Below are 16,999 nucleotides of genomic sequence, written 5' to 3'. Positions count from 1 at the left end.
CGCCATTCTTAGATTGGAGGTCATCAAGTTCGGCTGATTCTACCTTTTAAATATCCTTTCAATGTCTGCCCATCTCCACTGCCATTGCTCTCCCCACAATCACTGACGCAGCCTTATCTTAGCTCCTTGCTGCTTGCTTTGCATTCACACAGTAGCTGTTTCTTTTTTCTGAGTGCAAATCTGATTCTTCACCTGCTCAAAATCCTTCCATGGCTCCCTATTGCCAGTAAGTTGGTCTAAATCTCATAACATGGCCTAGAAGGCATCTACAAATCTGCTTCTACCTCCCTCCTCCATTTCCCTGGCCTGCACTGCCAATTTGATTCTTATAGTCCAGCCAGATTCATGTTATTTTAGTTCCTCGCTAAAATGACATCATTTCTTTTTGCCTCTGGGCCTTTGCACGTGCTTTTCTCTACCCAGAACATTCTCTCTGCTCTCCTCACCTACTTATCCTTCTCTCCCTGGCTCCTATTCAACTTGCAGATATTATCACCCTCTCTAGAAAGCCTTTCCTGACATATCAGGTATGAGTTTGTGCCCCCCCAGCCCGATGTCCCCTGGGATGTCCTTGTACTTTCTTTAGTTTGTCACCATTGCACTGATCCTCTAGTGTAATTAAATGCCAGCTGTGCTGGTCACCTGACAATTGAGATATGTATGAGTCATATATTAATTTGGCAGAGTCCCCATCCTGTGTCTAGTGGGAAGCCAAAATGTGCATTTGAGATTTCTATAAATCTAGGGAGCTCATGTAATAGTAGTCTATTTCTGACTTTCTGCTCCTACTAAACTATTTCATTCAGCTCTGAGTCCCTAAAGCCCTTTCTTTGCCCCCAAGCAGGCCCCGATGTAGAACATAGTCTCTTTTTCTTGTTTCCTCAAAACATCACTCACAGAGGACACTGGGTGTGTGTGACAGAAATTACTGAAATTCTAAGGTGATGAAGTGGAAGGGGTTGGTTTTCCTCAAGTTCTTAGAGAGCCTTTGGCCAGCCCCACCCTGGGAACTTTTCTCTGGTTGGTTTTCTCCCGAGGTCCTGCCTCCTTCTCATATTACTCAGGCTGCTTTTCCTTCTTCTTCTTTTTTGGCATTCCTCCTTTCTTCTCTGCTACTGCCACCCAAATTTCTGTTTAACACAGAGATGTTTAGAGTCTCTTTTTTTGCAGACTCTTACAGACTGTGTCTCACCTTTACACCCCAATGTCTTGTCAAGGCATCATGCTAAACAAACGGTATAAATGTGGAGAGATGTGTGATGTTGGGCAGTCCCTCCACCCTCCCCATCACCTTTTGCTGACCTGTCTGTCTCCATGTAAACTCCACGAGTGCAGGGGCCTTGTCTGCTCTGGTCATCGCTGTATCCTCAGAACCTAGAGCTTGGTTGATGCATATTGGACTCTCAATAAATATTCATTGAATGAGTGAATAAGTGACTGAATAGGTGAACAGATGCGTGAGATATTGCTTAGACTGAAAAACAGTGTTAATTCAACTCCCCTCTCCCCTTTCTGGATTATCATGGAGAGATGTTGAGGCTCAGCCCATATGAGTGTTCTGATAATCCAGGCATAACAGAAAATCAACTCCAGTTGTTTAATTGTTAATTCAACTCAGCAATCAAGCTTGCTTGTGCAACCAAGACCACCAGAAAGTATATGAGGACTCTTGAAGCTGAGATTTTCTTGCACATCATTGGCCATGTTGGGAAACTGCCCTATCCATCCATCCATCCATCCAACCATCCATCCATCCATCTATCCAACCATCTATCCATCCATCTATCCATCCATCCATCCATCTATCCAACCATCTATCCATCCACCCATCCACCCATCCATCCATCCATCCATCCATCCATCTATCCATCCATCCATCCATCCATCCATCCATCCATCCATCCATCTATCCAACCATCTATCCATCCATCCATCTATCCATCCATCCATCCAACCGACCATCTATCCATCCATCCATCCATCCATCCATCCATCCATCCATCCATCTATCCATCCAACCATCCAACCGACCATCTATCCATCCACCCATCCATCCATCCATCCATCCATCCATCCAACCATCCATCCATCCATCTATCCAACCTCTATCCACCCATCCATCCATCCATCCATCCATCCATCTATCCATCCATCCATCCAACTAACCATCTATCTATCCAACCATCCTTCCATGGCAATATATATAAAATTGAGAAACACACTCTAGCTCCATTGGTGTGAAATGAAGATAGCATCAGTACCTAATTAACCAAGTTATTGTGAGATTTAAATGATATTATCAGGCAATAATACCACCCAGCACTGGGCTCATTGCCTAACAAAAGCTTAATAAATGGTGACTGTTATTATTAGGATATGAATACCATGCCCAAATTGCACATCTACAACTCTTTCCCAGCCAGACATCAAACGTTCAGTTCAATTTTATTATCCAGAACTTGGGGAAGAGGAATAGGGTGAAGGAATCTGGAGAGGAAGTAGGTAGAGTCAGGCTGGACCAATGAGGAAGAGAGACTGGGAGGTTGGGGCTGGGGTGTGAGGGTGAGGGGAGTTTCCATTTGGGAGTATCTCCCTCTAGATTGTTGCCAGAAGTCAGTCTCCAGATGATTCTACTATATCGTAGTGAGTATCCATGAGAGTAGGCAGGAAGCAGAAACAGAGGCGGGAGGCAGAAACACAGTGTAGACTAGCCCTCCTCCACTGGCGTAGCTGATCGACTCAGGCCTAGACTACACCTGGGCACTGTGGGGCCGGATGGGGATGTTGATCCGGTTCTGCAGCCAGTTGATATAATCCTCTTGGGGCATATGGATGATGTGTTCTCGCACAAACTGCAGGGCAAATACAGTGGCAGCCTCAGATTCGATCTGCAAGCTGGACTCCATGCCTCACCCCCTCCGAAGATCCCAGAAGACTGGTGATTGAGGCTCATGGCTCCAGGATGCCCCCAAGCACTCAGGCATTCATAATGCGAGGAGCATCATGCTGGAGAGGTTCTCTCAAGAAAGAGACCCCTTTCTAGCTTCCTGGTTCACCAGGCTAATTTTAAGCCCCTTCTTGTCGCTATTGACCCAAAGAAATGTGGAGAGAACAAGAGAACCCAGCTGTCTGCATTTTCCTTTCTTTTCTACTCCTTAAAATCTTTTAAAAAAGTCATTTGTCTTTAAACATTTTTGGTTCATAGACCCCTTTGAGAATTGATGACAACTATGGGCTTGCTTCCAGGAAAGGGTGAAGATACAAGATGTAGTTTCATATAGGATCTAGATTAAGAGACCCCCACATCCAGGTTATCAGAAGTTTTGTGACATTCTCACTGGGAGAGGATCATGCCAAGATTTACTAACCAGGGCCATGAACTCACTTCAGAGAATGGGGGAGCCTCCTTACCTCTGTCCTCTTACCCACTCAGAGATTGCTTCTTCTATGTTCCCATAACTGGCAGGTGGAAAGTAGACCCCATAACTGGCACGGAGGGGTGGGCAGTTGCTTTAGAGTTAGTTTTGGACTAGCCTACCAGAGTCTTTTCTGAAAGAGTTTCATGAGATGCAGGGAGTGGAGACTGAACATATGAATTTGTCTACAAGGTCACCTCCCTTCCCCTACTCCTGACCTTGCACCCGTCTATACACACTCCAGTCAACCTGTGGAAGAGCCTGGCATGAAACATCAAGAGGCCTGAGAATTCCACCATTTGAGTCACTTCTTTATCTTGAGGCATTGAAAGCCCTATTGAAATGTACAAGTGCCATCTGATAAAATTAAGGAAGTGACTCTATTAACATTTTTTAACTCCTTAGTGTGAAAGGCTTTCCCCCTCCCTCCCATATGTTGATAAAGATGCTCCAGGAACTTCTAGAGTTCTAGAAAGTTCTAGGAAGTTCTAGAGTGGATGGTGATGGTAAACCACTATTGAAAACCATTCAGTGGTTCCTCAGCACCCTTGAGATGAAGACCTAAATCCTTAACTTGACCTTCAAAGGTCTGCACAAACTGACCCCTCAGTGCCCTTGGAAGCACGCATCTCCTTGCTTCCTTCCTTCCAAACACCTAGGTTGCAAATGAGTTCTTCCAATAAGCCAAGTGGTCTCTTGCTCTGGGGCCTTTGCACATGCTCTTCTCTCTCCTGACCTGCTCTTTCCTCTTTTCTTCCTGGTGCTATCTTTTCATCATTCAGGTCTCAGCTTAAAAGTCACCTTGCCCAGTTGCCCTAGTTAAGATAAGTCCCCTCTACATTTACCTTAAATAAGTTCTCCTCAAACTTTATCGTGCATAGAAATCACCTGGGACCTCATTTAAATGTAGATTCTGCGTTGGTAGCTATGGTTTGGAGCATTTCTAACAAGCACGCAGGTGAGGTCCAGGCCGATGCTCCATGGGCCACAATTTTGGTAGCCAGATATAGAGTGCTCCTTTTTATGATTACCAGCTATTTTATTCATGTGCCCATTTATTTATGGCTCTCTGAAGCCCCTGAGTTTCCAGAAGGCAGAATTTACAAAGAATACAATATCTCCTGGAGCTGAATGGCCAAGGTCATGTGACAATCCCCCCCATTAGATGATTAGCACCATAAAGGCAGAGACTTTGTGTGTTTTGAATTGTGGCCCTAGCACTTAAACAGGGCCTGGATGTTGACAGATGATGGAATGAGGGCACCCTAGGCATCGTGTGGGGAAGGACGTGGTAGTTACCTCAATGGCCACAGCAATGTCTGGAGAGCACAGTTCCCAGATTCTCAGATCCTGCAGGACCTTCAGGAGGACGTGGGGCCGGATCCTCAGGTCCAGGTTTTCCCCAAATTTCTGTAGTTTTGCCAGGATCTTTTTGGCAGGGCGGAAATTCTTCAGATCCTCAGGGAGTTTGGACAGCAGATCAAAGTACCTCCAATTTCAAGAAGAGTGGGCCAGTTAGGAAGCAGCTGGGAGATGCGTATGGGCAGCTCAGGTCTCCATCCCCTCTCTGTCTTTCTACCACGCATGTGATGTCTCCAGGACAGTATCCATCTTTATCTGGGGGACTTTTGTCCATTATAAATGTAAAGAGCCCACAGAACATGCAAGTCTTTTATTTTTTAATAATAAAAGCTCCAGTAAAAGCTGGAGCATGATTTACATCTCATTAAAAAAACAAATTAAGGGCATGCTTTAAAGAGATGCATTTACGATTTTTCTATCAAGCAGCCAATGTGAAAAGCTAGAAGAAAGGAAGGCACATTATGATTTTGAAGTTTCTCTTTTGAGAGTTAATCAGACCAGGGAAGGAAGGACATCTGTGGGATACCTTCCAGTGTGCAAGAGGCTCTTACACATAAGATGGAGGAGGAGGAGGAAGAAGTGTGTGTATTTCCCATGTCCCTGACAGTGAGTAAGCTTGGCCCACAGGTTTTGTGTGTCTCAGTGGGTTCTGAGAACCTTTCTGAATGCTGTAACAGAATGTCAGTGTAGTTTGGTAATCCATTCTTGAGATGGTGGGAACGAGATAGATTCTCACCTGGAGATGGTTCAGGTGTGATCAGGGATTAAGGCAAGAGACAGCATCTCTTAAAAAAAAAAAAAGGTGAATTTCCCCCCTAATATATATGTACCCATTGTGGAAAAATTTGAAGGAGAAATTGATTATCCACCATACATCTTGGACTACTCATGCTGCTTTATATTTTATATTTTGTGATGTATATTCATGTCTCCTCATAAGCTCCCATTCCACCTTATTAAAATCATGGAAGAGATTCTGGGTACATTTTCAGACTTCCTCATCTTCCTCTTAGATCTTGATTTACTCTCCCTCCCAGGATGGAGTTCGTGAAATCACAGTTCATCAGACTCCAGTTCTGTATTGCAGATGAATGTAGAGACTGGGGTCAGACCAGGATTTAAATCCTAACATTACCTTGTTTGTAAAGTGGGGATTAATACGTATCCTTCAGGATTTTTGTGGGGGAATAAAATAGATAATTTGTGAAAATTGCTTAGGGTGGTGTCTGGCATCCAATAATTACTCAATTCATGCGCCTTTTTGTTGTACTTATTATCATCCCCGTGCTGGGGCACAGTGCTCCTAGGATGTGCCTGCCTGGTTTTGTATCATTAAGGGGTTAAGTTATTTGGGGAATATAGTGATGACGACATAGACCTCAGAATCTGTAAAATTTTCAGGTAAATTTGCCTATTCTGCGTTTCCCATAGGGGCTGGTGAGTTAGTTTTTATTTGCAAGTCTGAATCAAGCAGAAGATAAATATGGAGAACACAGCAGGCTGAATTATCTGTGGTTCAAGAACTGAGGAGTTCTTGCCTGACTGTGCTCCAGATATAGGCTTCTCGGACGCCCTGTCAGCAGCCAAGGACAGTTTTGGAGTGATGTCTCTCTATGTCTTGAAGGATAATGGGATCAAATGTGATTTTGTGACAATAGCCCTCCCTTCACCCGCTTCAAGAACCGTCTTATCTGGCTCTCAGGGTCTTTACCAGTGGTCTGCAATTTCTTCTGCATCTCCTTTTACCACGGGGACTTGATGTCTCATTTTTGCTATATCCTTTTGAAAATTTGAGACAAGGCTGAAAGAATGGAACTTCTGGAGACCTCTCTCTTCTTGGCGCCTGCATCACAGGTCATATGAGAAAGAGGAAGAGGAATCAGACCCTCCTCTCCTCTCCATTAGCCGTCCTAGCTGCCCTTTGAGATCTGACTTCAACACCTTTTCCTTCTATAACCCCCTCAGCCACTCTAATTTCCAATCTGGCTTTGGCCACAAAAATGACACAGCTCTCTCCAAGGTCCTGAAACGCTCTTTTCTTGCTAAATCCAGGCACGTTTTAAAGATCAGCCCTCATTCTCTCCCTGTTTTTGATTGCATTTACACAGCCTTCTCATTTGTAAAATGGAGGATACTAATGGTTCCTAGTCCTTAGAGGTGGGGATTGAATGATATAACGTGTGTAAAGTGCCAAGCTTAGTGCCAGACACGCAATAGGTGTTTAACTCGTGTTGGTTCCTCTCTTCCCCACTCCTGTTATCAATCCGTGCATATGTCCTATCTCTCCAAGGAGACTTTATATTATAAATATAGCCATGTCACTCATCTATATATGAATTTCAATGGCTTTTCATTTTACTTATCATATAGTCCTCTGAGTGACTTGCCCTGCAAGGGATCATTCGGCCCCTACGACATTTTCCAGCTTCTTCTCTGTCTTTCCCATCTCTTCTCTCCCAGTATTTTATACTTTGGCTCGTGATCAAAGTCTCTGAGATGAAGTTCAACCTCCACAGCTGGGCTAGGAAAGCCTTTTATGATCTGGCCTCTGTCTATCTCTCTGATTACCTTGCAAATAACCTAAGCCCCAGCCACATCTGCCTACTGGCAGTTCCTGGCCCACTGTGTCCCTTCTGGCCTCTGGGACTTTGCTGTTGCTTTTCCCTGGAACTCCCTTCCCTCCTATTTTTCCTGTGTGATTCTCTGGGTTTGAATTCCACATTTACTACTCAACCACTGGATGACATTTGACAAGAGACATCTCTAAGCCCACTTTTCTTACCTATAAAATGGGTCTGAATAATGGCACCTAAACCATAGGATTGTTGTGAGGGCTAGGTGATAAATGAATACAAAGCTCTTACACCCATGTCTGGTACATTGTAAATGCCCTGGAAATATCATCTGTTTTTTTTTTTTCTTGAGGAAGATTAGCCCTGAGCTAACTACTGCTAATCCTCCTCTTTTTTGCTGAGGAAGACTGGCCCTAAGCTAACATCCATGCTCATCTTCCTCTACTTTATATATGGGATGCCTACCACAGCCCAGCTTTTGCCAAGCGGTGCCATGTCCGCACCAGGGATCTGAACCAGTGAACCCCGGGCTGCCAAAAAGAGGAACCTGCGAACTTAACCGCTGCACCACTAGGCCGGCCCCTCATCTGTTTTAATTAAACTGAAAATGTAGCTTCCTCCAGGAGGACCTTTCTGATTGCTGTCAGAGGCTAGGCAGGACATCCTTTTTCTGTGTTCCCTTAGCCCCCTTCTTATTCCCATATTGACTCTCAACAACCTGTGTGGTAACTGTCAGTTTACTTGTTTGTCTCCCTCACTAGACTGGAAGCTCCTGAAAGGCAGGGGCATGTCATCGTTGAACCCGTGGCCTGGATCAGCTAGTCCATCCACGCTGAGAGGGTGAGAGGGCACAGGCTCATCATGCAGCCTGTGATGAATGGATGAGTTCATTGGGGTGAATGGTCACTGCAGTGAAGGGGTAGGCTGAGAAGGGAGGCAGTTATTGCGTTGTCAGAATAGAAAAGAACAGCTTCCCATGGCTTGCTGGTGCTCTTAAAATCATGATCCAAGGCTTAATTATGACACTGATGGCTGTGCATGACCCAGCTGTCACCTACCACTTTTCCCTCCTCTTCAAATTTTCCATGTCCCTTCCAGCCTTGGGACTTTGTATGCACCTTTCCTGCTGCCTGGAATGTCCTTCCACCTTCTCACCACACCACCAGCTCCTCCTCATCCTTCAGGGCTCAGCCTTAAAGTCACCTCCTTAGAGAAGTCTTCCTGGATTACCCAACCTAAGTTAGGTCCCCATGATTTCTCTCTCTCTCATAGCACTCTGCTCTCTTCCTGCATAGCAATGATTATAATTTGTAACTATATATTTTATCAATTCACTTATTGTGTGTCTGCCCATATTTTTCAGGAGACTATAAGCTCCCTGAGGGCAGGGAACAAGTCTTTCTTGTTCCCTGCTGTAGCTCCAGTGCCTGGCATCGCGTGCGCACATAGATGAATGTCTTTGAGTAAATGGATATATGCATGCCCTTACTTCATGAGGATTTCCATCTTGTCCTGCAGACAGAAGCCAGCCTCCTGGGCCACGCTGTAAAACTTGGCCCTCATGGCGTTACAAACCCCACTCTTAGAGTGGATGATGTCACGGTTGGTGCGGCTGTAGACACAGATAAGAAGGGTTTGGGGGATTGGGGCCAAGGGACAGACCCTTGAGGCTGGCCTCTCTGGGCCCCAAGGGGCTCTGCAGTGGGGATTCCCTGTACCCCCTGAGTTCTCCGTCCTCACCCGTAGCCTCCCTCAGCAATCCCCTGGATGTAGGAAGGACAGATCTCCCCAACAACATCAGGCTCGTGGTTCAGGCCTTATTAAACGAGCCCACAGGGAGACTCCTGGTCACGAGAGCCCAGCAAATGTTAAAGACAGTGAGATGATGGAATTTGGAGCCGGGAGATTCAGGTTTCAGCTCCAGCACCACCACTTCCTAGCTGTGTGGGTGGGGCAAGACATTTCCTCTGGCCAGATTTCAGTGTGCTTCTCTGTAGAATGGGATGATGCTCCCGCCTCATAGGACTGGTTTTGAGGAATAAGCAAGATAATAAATATGGAATGCTTTGTCCAGTGGAGGCACAGAGGAGGAATTTCTTCCCGTTGTCTGTGTTGTTGCTCAGCATCTTGGCCATGAGCCCCCTGCCCTGGGAGTCCCGTGTCCTTCAGCAGTGTCTATGGCTTCAGGGGAGTCTGGTCTGCACTGGGTTATTTCCACAACCCTGGGAAGATGGAGTGTGGCCATCACTGTCCCTCTTGCTCGTCTCCTTCCATTGCCCACCTGGCCTACCTTTTAGACTTCTTTTGGACTGGCTGAATGTGACTCTCTCCACTTGTACTGCTGGATCTGTCACTGAAACACAAAGGGATAGTTTCAAATGCCTGGAGCCTGCTTTTCATTAAAAGGCACCTTTAGGGCACCCCTGACATCTACTAAACTCCAGGATTCAGGTAAGGGAGGAGGTTCTAATCAAGGCACCAGTCATAGAACTCAGTGTGTATTTTTCCCTCCTCTTAGCCTTTGCTCCCACCATACCCTGCCCAGAGAGTCCTCCTTGTTTCTTTTCCACCTACTCAAATCTTCCCCTGTTTAATGGGCACAGCAAGTTCTGCACGCTCTGACTCTTCTAGTCCAACACTGCCCTCTGCGTATTGTTAGGATGACATATTTTCTGGATCTCAGTTTCATTTGTATAAAATTGGTCTCTCCTTCTGGAGGATAAGTTTATTGTGGACCCTTCCATCCTCCCCTCTACACCCTTCAGCACTTAGTACAGGGCTGGGTATAGATTTGGTGAAGGCATGGTTAAGTCCTTCTAGTCATATTGTCTTTGGTGTTCCTGACCCCAGACTTCTTTCAAGGATTCTCTTCTCTAAACTGGATCCTTGAGCTGAACATGCATTTCACTTGACTTGGGAGGCAGATAGAGCTGGGTTCAGAGCCCAGACCCTCACACCGCCACCTCCTAGTCTGTAGGCAAGCAACTCTACTCTGGATCATGCTTTCTTCATCTGTGATCAATCAGGTCCTCATGCTCTTTGACCCTTTCCAGGTGTGGGCTGGTGTGTTTGGATTCCATCTAGCTGCCTCAACCCCTGCAGATGAATTCTTTTGGAGAGCATGTTTGGCTTTGACCTTTTTCCTATAGATGGCTCTCTTCTTTCCTAGAGCTGACACTGTGACTCAGGGAGGAGGTGGGAGGTGAGGGAAGTAATGTTATCAGCTGTGATAAACAAACAGAAATAAATAACAAAAGCCCCTTTTGATTTTCTCAGTCTTCCCTTCCCTTGGCCCTCCTTGAGTTTCAGCCATGCTGGTCTTTGCTCAGTGCCTCTAAACTTCCTCCTGTCTCAGACCCTTTGCACACGCTATTCCCTCTGCTTGGCGCATTGTTTGTACCTTCCCCAGTCATAGGCTAACTAATTCTTTTTTTCTTCAGGTCTTAGCTTAACTCAGTTGTGGTTAGGACCCTGGTGCTCAACATACACTAAATCCTCCATCCTTCTCCTTCAGTACACATTCCATAGTCATGATTATATGGCTAACTCTGTGGGATTACCTGACAAATGCATGACTCTCCCACTAGTTCAATGATTCTTAACCGTGGGCAAGATTCAAGAAGTCCATGAATGTGGATAGGGAAAAAAGCTTACATCTTTATTTTAACTAAACTTTAAAAGAAATGGAAATCACAGGAATTTGCATATCACATTACAATTATGGGAGATATTTTGAAAAATCATTCACACTTGACACTAATCCAAAATTATGGTAGTTATTAGACCTGCTGCAGTCTTGTTATATAACACAATGCTAAAGAAGCTCATAGATTACCATATGCTGAATTTGGTTGTGATACTGTAATGTACAGTACTATAGATTTCTTTGTAAATCTTTGTAACTTATAGTAAGCATTTAAAGGCATTTTTCTGAAAGGAGTCCATAGGCTTCCTCAGGCTGTCAAAGGGTCTGCGGCTCACAAAACGTTACGACCCCAGTCCAGACAGTGAGATGGATGAGCGCAGACTGCATTTGTCTTGTTTGCTGCTGAATCCACCCAAACCTAGCACCGTTCCAAGCACATAGTGGGGATGGATGAATGTTCTCTAGATGAGTAAATGAAATGGGGCCAGACCTCCACCTCCCCATCACAAGTCACCCAAGGTAAGAGGGAAGGAGGCGTCCTGGAATACATCCTCGCTACTTCTTCTTTCACTGCTGGCAGATTTTAACTTTATGGTACACAACAGTTGGGGAGAAACACTTGGGTATCACCCCCAGCCCTGGAATCTAAGGGGCTTTCCAATGAAAAAGGGAGAAGTCCTTCACCCTGCCCCACTTTCCATGGTCTGGTAGGGGGGTACCTCTGCCATGGCCCCATAGCTGTGGTGCCTCCACCTGCTGCGGGCCCCACGCCATCCTACCTTGACTTGTGGGTGGTCTGCATGTCCTTGTAGGCAGAATCGCTCTTGTTTTGTCTGAGCATTGACAAGATGCTGCAAAGCAAGGTGAGCCTCTTAATAAGGCACTGAGCATACGGTGCTCCTGAGGCCATAAGCATCTTTGGGAGGAGGGAGAATTCTCTTTCTGGAGAGGACTCCTTAGACTCTACCGGGTGTAGGAATCATCTGGAGAGATTGCTAAGAACACAGACTCCTGGGCCATACTCTCAGAGACTCGGGATACATTAGGCCTGGAATGGGGCCCTAGAGACTGCTTTGAAAGCCACACACACACACACACACACACACATGCATGCACACACTTCTGATGCAGGCGTGAAGAGACTACATTTTGAAACCTTAGAATGTCTCAGCATACTGTGAAATAATGCCCACTTGAAGCGCTTGTTAAAAACCCATTTCCTCTGGTGATTCTGATTCCGTTGGTTTGGGAGGAAGACCAGAAATTTGTGTTTTTCACAAGCACCCCAGCTGATTTTGATCCCCAGGGACATTTGGCAAACAGTGTCATAGGATTTTAAGAAAAGGCTGTCTTTCTTGACGATGCTGTGGTCTGAATGTTTGTGTCCCCCTCAAATTCATGTGCTGGAATCCTAACCCCCAAGCTGACGGTTAGGAGGTGGAGCCTCTGGGAGGTGATTAGATCACAAGGGTGGGGCCCTCATGAATGGGATTAGTGCCATTATAAAAGCGACCCCAGAGAGCTAGCTTGTCCCTTCCACCAGGTGAGGTTATAGTGAGAAGATGACTGTCTATGAGGAAGAGGTCCCTCACTGGACACTGAATCTGCCGGCACCATGATCTCGGATTTCCAGCTTCCAGAACTGTGAGATACAAAGGTCTGTTGCTTACAAACCACCCAGTTCCTGTTGTGCTTTTACAGTAGCCCAAATAGGCTAAGACAGATGACTAGAGAGCGGTCCGCCCTTGAGGCTGGGGGCTGGGTGGGTTGGATTCGAAGTGTTCCTAAGAACCGCAGAGTTCTATGTCAGCCCTGATGGGAGCAGATTTAACGTCTAAAGTGAAAAGGGAATCCAGACTCTAAAGCAGGGAGGGAAGAAGAAATTCTGCAGCTTCTAACTGTCTCTGCAGCTCCACAGCGAAGCCTTCAATATCCGCTGCCTTAGCGAGGGCTTAGGGAGACTGTTCTCCGGGAGGAATCGACGAGGATGGGAAATTTCAACAGGTTCTTGCACTGTAACCATGGTAATTTTAAGGCTAAAGTGAATGCAGAGGCCACATGATGAGTTTTGTGAGGACCAGGTTCCCGTGTGGTTTTGTCTTTGAGGACCTTATGCAAATCACTCGCTGCCATTTTTCTCCATCTGTGAGACGGGGCGACCATAATGGGTGATGGTTAGTACACCTGTCTCGGCAACGTGCTGCGAAGATGCTGTGGGACACCACGTGTGAAATCAACAACCACCACCACCAGCACTGCCACTTATTGAGTGCTTACGATACGTCAGGCACATGCTAATATGCTAAATGCGTTATCTCACTAAATGCCTAAAATAACTCATTGAAGGAGACATTATTATCATAACAGTAATAATACTTTACCAGGATAATATAAATTAATTCTCACTTCCACCCTTTGGGATAGGTTAGTAATGAGCCCCATCCTACAGAATCAGAATCGGGCTCAGAGAGGTGAAGAAACTTGCTCGACATCACACAACAATTAAATGACGGGAATGGAGATTGACACTGGTCTACTTGGTTCCAAGGCCAAAGCTTTGCTGATGCACAATCTCATCTTAAAGATGAGAAAGCTGAGGTTTAGAGAAAGGATAAGTGACTTGTTCAGAGGCACCAGGTTGTGAACCCATGTCAGTCTGACTCCAAACCTGGGGTTCATGCTGTGAGTTCTTACAAAAGAAGGAGCCTCACGGAGCTCATGCTCCATCATTATTGTCTGTCTCTAATGCTGATAAACCAAACTCACCAGCCAGGGCCTCAAGGGCCAACATTGTCTCCGAGTGTCTCCAAGCGCCACCCTCTGGAGCCCTGACGCGAGTTGAGGCAGCAGCAGACAAATTCATCATGAAAAAGCAGAGGCGGGTGTGATGCATGTGAGGGTGCCTGGTGAACTGTAATTATGGGAATAACAATAACCAATAAGTCATCGCCAGCATCCCAGTAGGCTGAAGGCTGTGATGAACCTCTTCCAGCGCCTCATTTATTTTCAGGAAGTAATTTGCTTACTTAGAGGGATCTACACCGGGGAAGGGAATTCCAACTCTAGCCTACGTTGCTCTCTGAGGCTGATCAGAAGCTCTGTGGACGAGACTTCCTGCTGGAAGGAAGACACCTCAGGTTCGAGTCTGACACTATGAGCCAACCATGCTTGCCACTGGCTTGAAACGGAAAAGGATTCTTGTTGCTCTTAGGATGGAAAGCAGAATCCTTGGGGTGGCCTCCAAGGTCCGTACAGACTCATGCCTCTCTCCATCCCATTTGGGCTAAATTTCGGTTCCTTGAAGGTGCCATGGTCCCTTTGACCATGTTTGAACTATGGTGCTTATGATGTTTTCTCCTCCCTCTGCCTGCCCCCCAACTTTGGCTGGCTAGCTCTTTCTCATGCTTCACCCAAAATCTCAGCTTAAAGTTTCTTCCTTGGAGGAAACTTCTCCTATCCCCAACCCCAACCCAGACTAGACGGAATACTCCTGTTATTGACTCTCGCAGGCCTGAGCTTTCCTTTCCTAACATTTTCTGCAATAATTAGTACCTAGTCCATGCATATTCATAAATATTCACCAAAAGATTGGGTGATGACCTTAGGATTCCTGGGAAGCACTGTTGCAGAATGGTTAAGAGAATAGTTTTGGGAATTAGAAAGATCTGGATTTGAGTCATGGTGTTACCATTCATTAGCTGGGTGACCTTGAACAAGTTACTTAGCCTTTTTGAGCCTCACTTCCTTATTTGTAAAATAAAGATAACAGTACCTACCTTGTAGGGTTGTTGTAAGGACCCAGGGCGGTGATACACACAAAGGGCCTAGTTCTGTGGTTGTCACAGAGAAAATGTTCAATAATTGGGACCTGCTGTTGTTAACGTTATTGCTGTTATTCTGCCATCTTTTATTTGCCCCAGGAGTCAGGTGAACATACCTGGGCGCTTTTCTTTGCGTCCCATTTTCCATTGCGATCGTTCTCCGGGCATCTTCCCGCACCATCTCCAGGAGCTTCTGCAGATCTGATGGGAACATGAGAGGTCACTGTCTGGAGGACACTCTCAAGACAGGGCTGTGCAAGGCAGGGTCCAGCCCCAGGCTGATGTCGCCTCTGCTTCTGAGTGTTGGGAGGCTGGAGAGGGCTTAGATCGGGGTTTAGGGGACTTTTATTTTCATACTTAATATTGTTGCTTTTTGCATAGTATAGAAATATTTCTTTGTGCCTGACTCTTGGGGGTTGAATTGTGTCCTCCCAAAATGTATACTGAAGTCCCCATTCCCAATACCTCAGAATCTGAATTGTTCACATTGTGATTTGGAAATAGGGTGACTGCAGATGTAATCAGTTAAGTTAAGGCGAGGTCATACTGGAGTAGGGTGGGCCCTCGATCCAGTAGGACTGGTGTCCTTATAAGAAGAGGAGAGAGACCCACAGGAGAGGATGGCCACGTGATGACAGAGGCGGAGACTGGACTGATGTCGCCTCTACAAGCCAAAATGCCAAGGATTGCCGACCACGATGAGAAGCTGGGAGAGACAAGGGAGGGTTCTCCCCTACAGGTTTCCGAGGAAGCACGGCCCTGCTGACACCTTGACTTTGGATTCTAGCCCCTAGAACTGTGAGACAGTAAATTCCTGTTGTTTCAAGCCTGCCGGTCTGTAGTGCTTTGTTACGGCAGCCCCAGGAAACTGATACACTGACGCTCTCAAAAGTCGGAAAATGAAATATAGGTGGAGTAAGCTATGTGTTTCAAGGAAAGAGGGAGATTGGAAGTCCTAAGTGTTTTAGATGGATACAGATTTGCAAGGACCTGGCACTGTTCTTGTCACATAGGAGTCTCGGTCAATATTTGCTGAATAAGTAAATGAATGACTAAAGAGAAAAAAGAGGGGAGGATTTGGGAGATGATGAGCTCAATTTGGGATATCAGTGAAGAAGGACAATGGCAGCAGAAGTAACACATCTTTAGTAGTGCTTGTAGGCAGCTCAAGCTGAGGTCTCAAAAGCCGTGGTTAGAAGGGTGAGCCCAGTGCTTCCCAAGGCATTGGTGTCCAGCCTTGTTTTTAAATGCAGTCATGGGGTTCCAGGGCAAGGGGGCTCTCCTTAGTGACCTTGGAGCATCTAGGCTGTGACAAAAATCAACGTTTGCCCATTTTCCACTCCCCCTTCCTCATTCTCAAGTAGTTTGGCTTCCTAGTAATTTGTCGGCATGATTCCATTTGATCTCAATCTGACCTTCATTTTTTTCCTGCCATGCCCACCTCCCCTACTGCTACACATCCCAGAATCCTTGGGCTGTTTCCAGAAGTCTATTAAGGAGGGAGGTGTGGCTGGTTCCTCCACTTTCTTCCCTTCTCCTGGGAACCAAGCAGCAACATCGAACTTCTCCCCACCCATTCCCCTCACCAGCCTAGGGGTAGGTGGACAGCAAGTGACCCCAGCGACCTGGCACATTGGGCAGCTCTCCTAGAGAATTATGTGTAAAGCACCACACTTCACTCAATACCCCACAGGTTTTTTTTCTGCTTGCCAATAATGCCTCTGGGCAGGAATGGTGCCTACCAATATCAACCTCCATCCACCGATGGGGGACTCTGAGGCCCCCATCTACTCCTCACGGCTATGGAAGAAGAGACTTGTTTGGAAAGGGTACTGATGCCACAAAATAGAGTGTTCCTCAGGAAGACAGTCCTATGTTGGATGCCCCCACTCAGAGGAACCCGCTCAGTTCTGTTCTCAGGGTTATGGGGATACTGTTACTCATTGCTCAGAGACAACAGCATCCTGTGTTTTCAAGTACCAAATCATATCCCCAGAGAAAAACACCTGACTTCCTTCCTCCATCTTCCATCCCAAGTCTGTCTAAGAATCTCACTCTTGAGTGACTAAACCCATTTCTTCCTCCCTTTGGGGGAAAACAGAGGGAGTCTTTTTACTGTATGGGGTTGGTTTGAGCGGGGAACATTTGATGGCATATGACCCATCTTTTCGAGTTGCTGTT

At 46.1% G+C, this 16,999-nt stretch overlaps 1 protein-coding gene across 1 annotated transcript in view; it reads right to left on the bottom strand.

Moving 5' to 3' along the window:
- Positions 1-2,405: 2,405 nt before the first annotated feature.
- Positions 2,406-16,999, bottom strand: part of CCDC60 (coiled-coil domain containing 60) — a 157,538-nt gene continuing 142,944 nt past the window's right edge. Inside the window, exons 8-14 of the mRNA XM_044775780.2 lie at positions 14,935-15,019; positions 11,777-11,848; positions 9,642-9,704; positions 8,841-8,963; positions 6,490-6,621; positions 4,716-4,905; positions 2,406-2,852 (exon numbers count right to left, since the gene is read on the bottom strand). Of these exons, the coding sequence (XP_044631715.1) occupies positions 2,751-2,852; positions 4,716-4,905; positions 6,490-6,621; positions 8,841-8,963; positions 9,642-9,704; positions 11,777-11,848; positions 14,935-15,019 (767 nt within the window). The 3' untranslated portion in view covers positions 2,406-2,750. The remainder of the gene's footprint in view (positions 2,853-4,715; positions 4,906-6,489; positions 6,622-8,840; positions 8,964-9,641; positions 9,705-11,776; positions 11,849-14,934; positions 15,020-16,999) is intronic.

The sequence above is a fragment of the Equus asinus genome, chromosome 8 (assembly GCF_041296235.1).
Source record: "Equus asinus isolate D_3611 breed Donkey chromosome 8, EquAss-T2T_v2, whole genome shotgun sequence".
Taxonomy (NCBI): Eukaryota; Metazoa; Chordata; class Mammalia; order Perissodactyla; family Equidae; genus Equus; species Equus asinus.
Note: the sequence above shows the minus strand (reverse complement) of the source record. Positions and strands in the feature narration are given on the sequence as shown.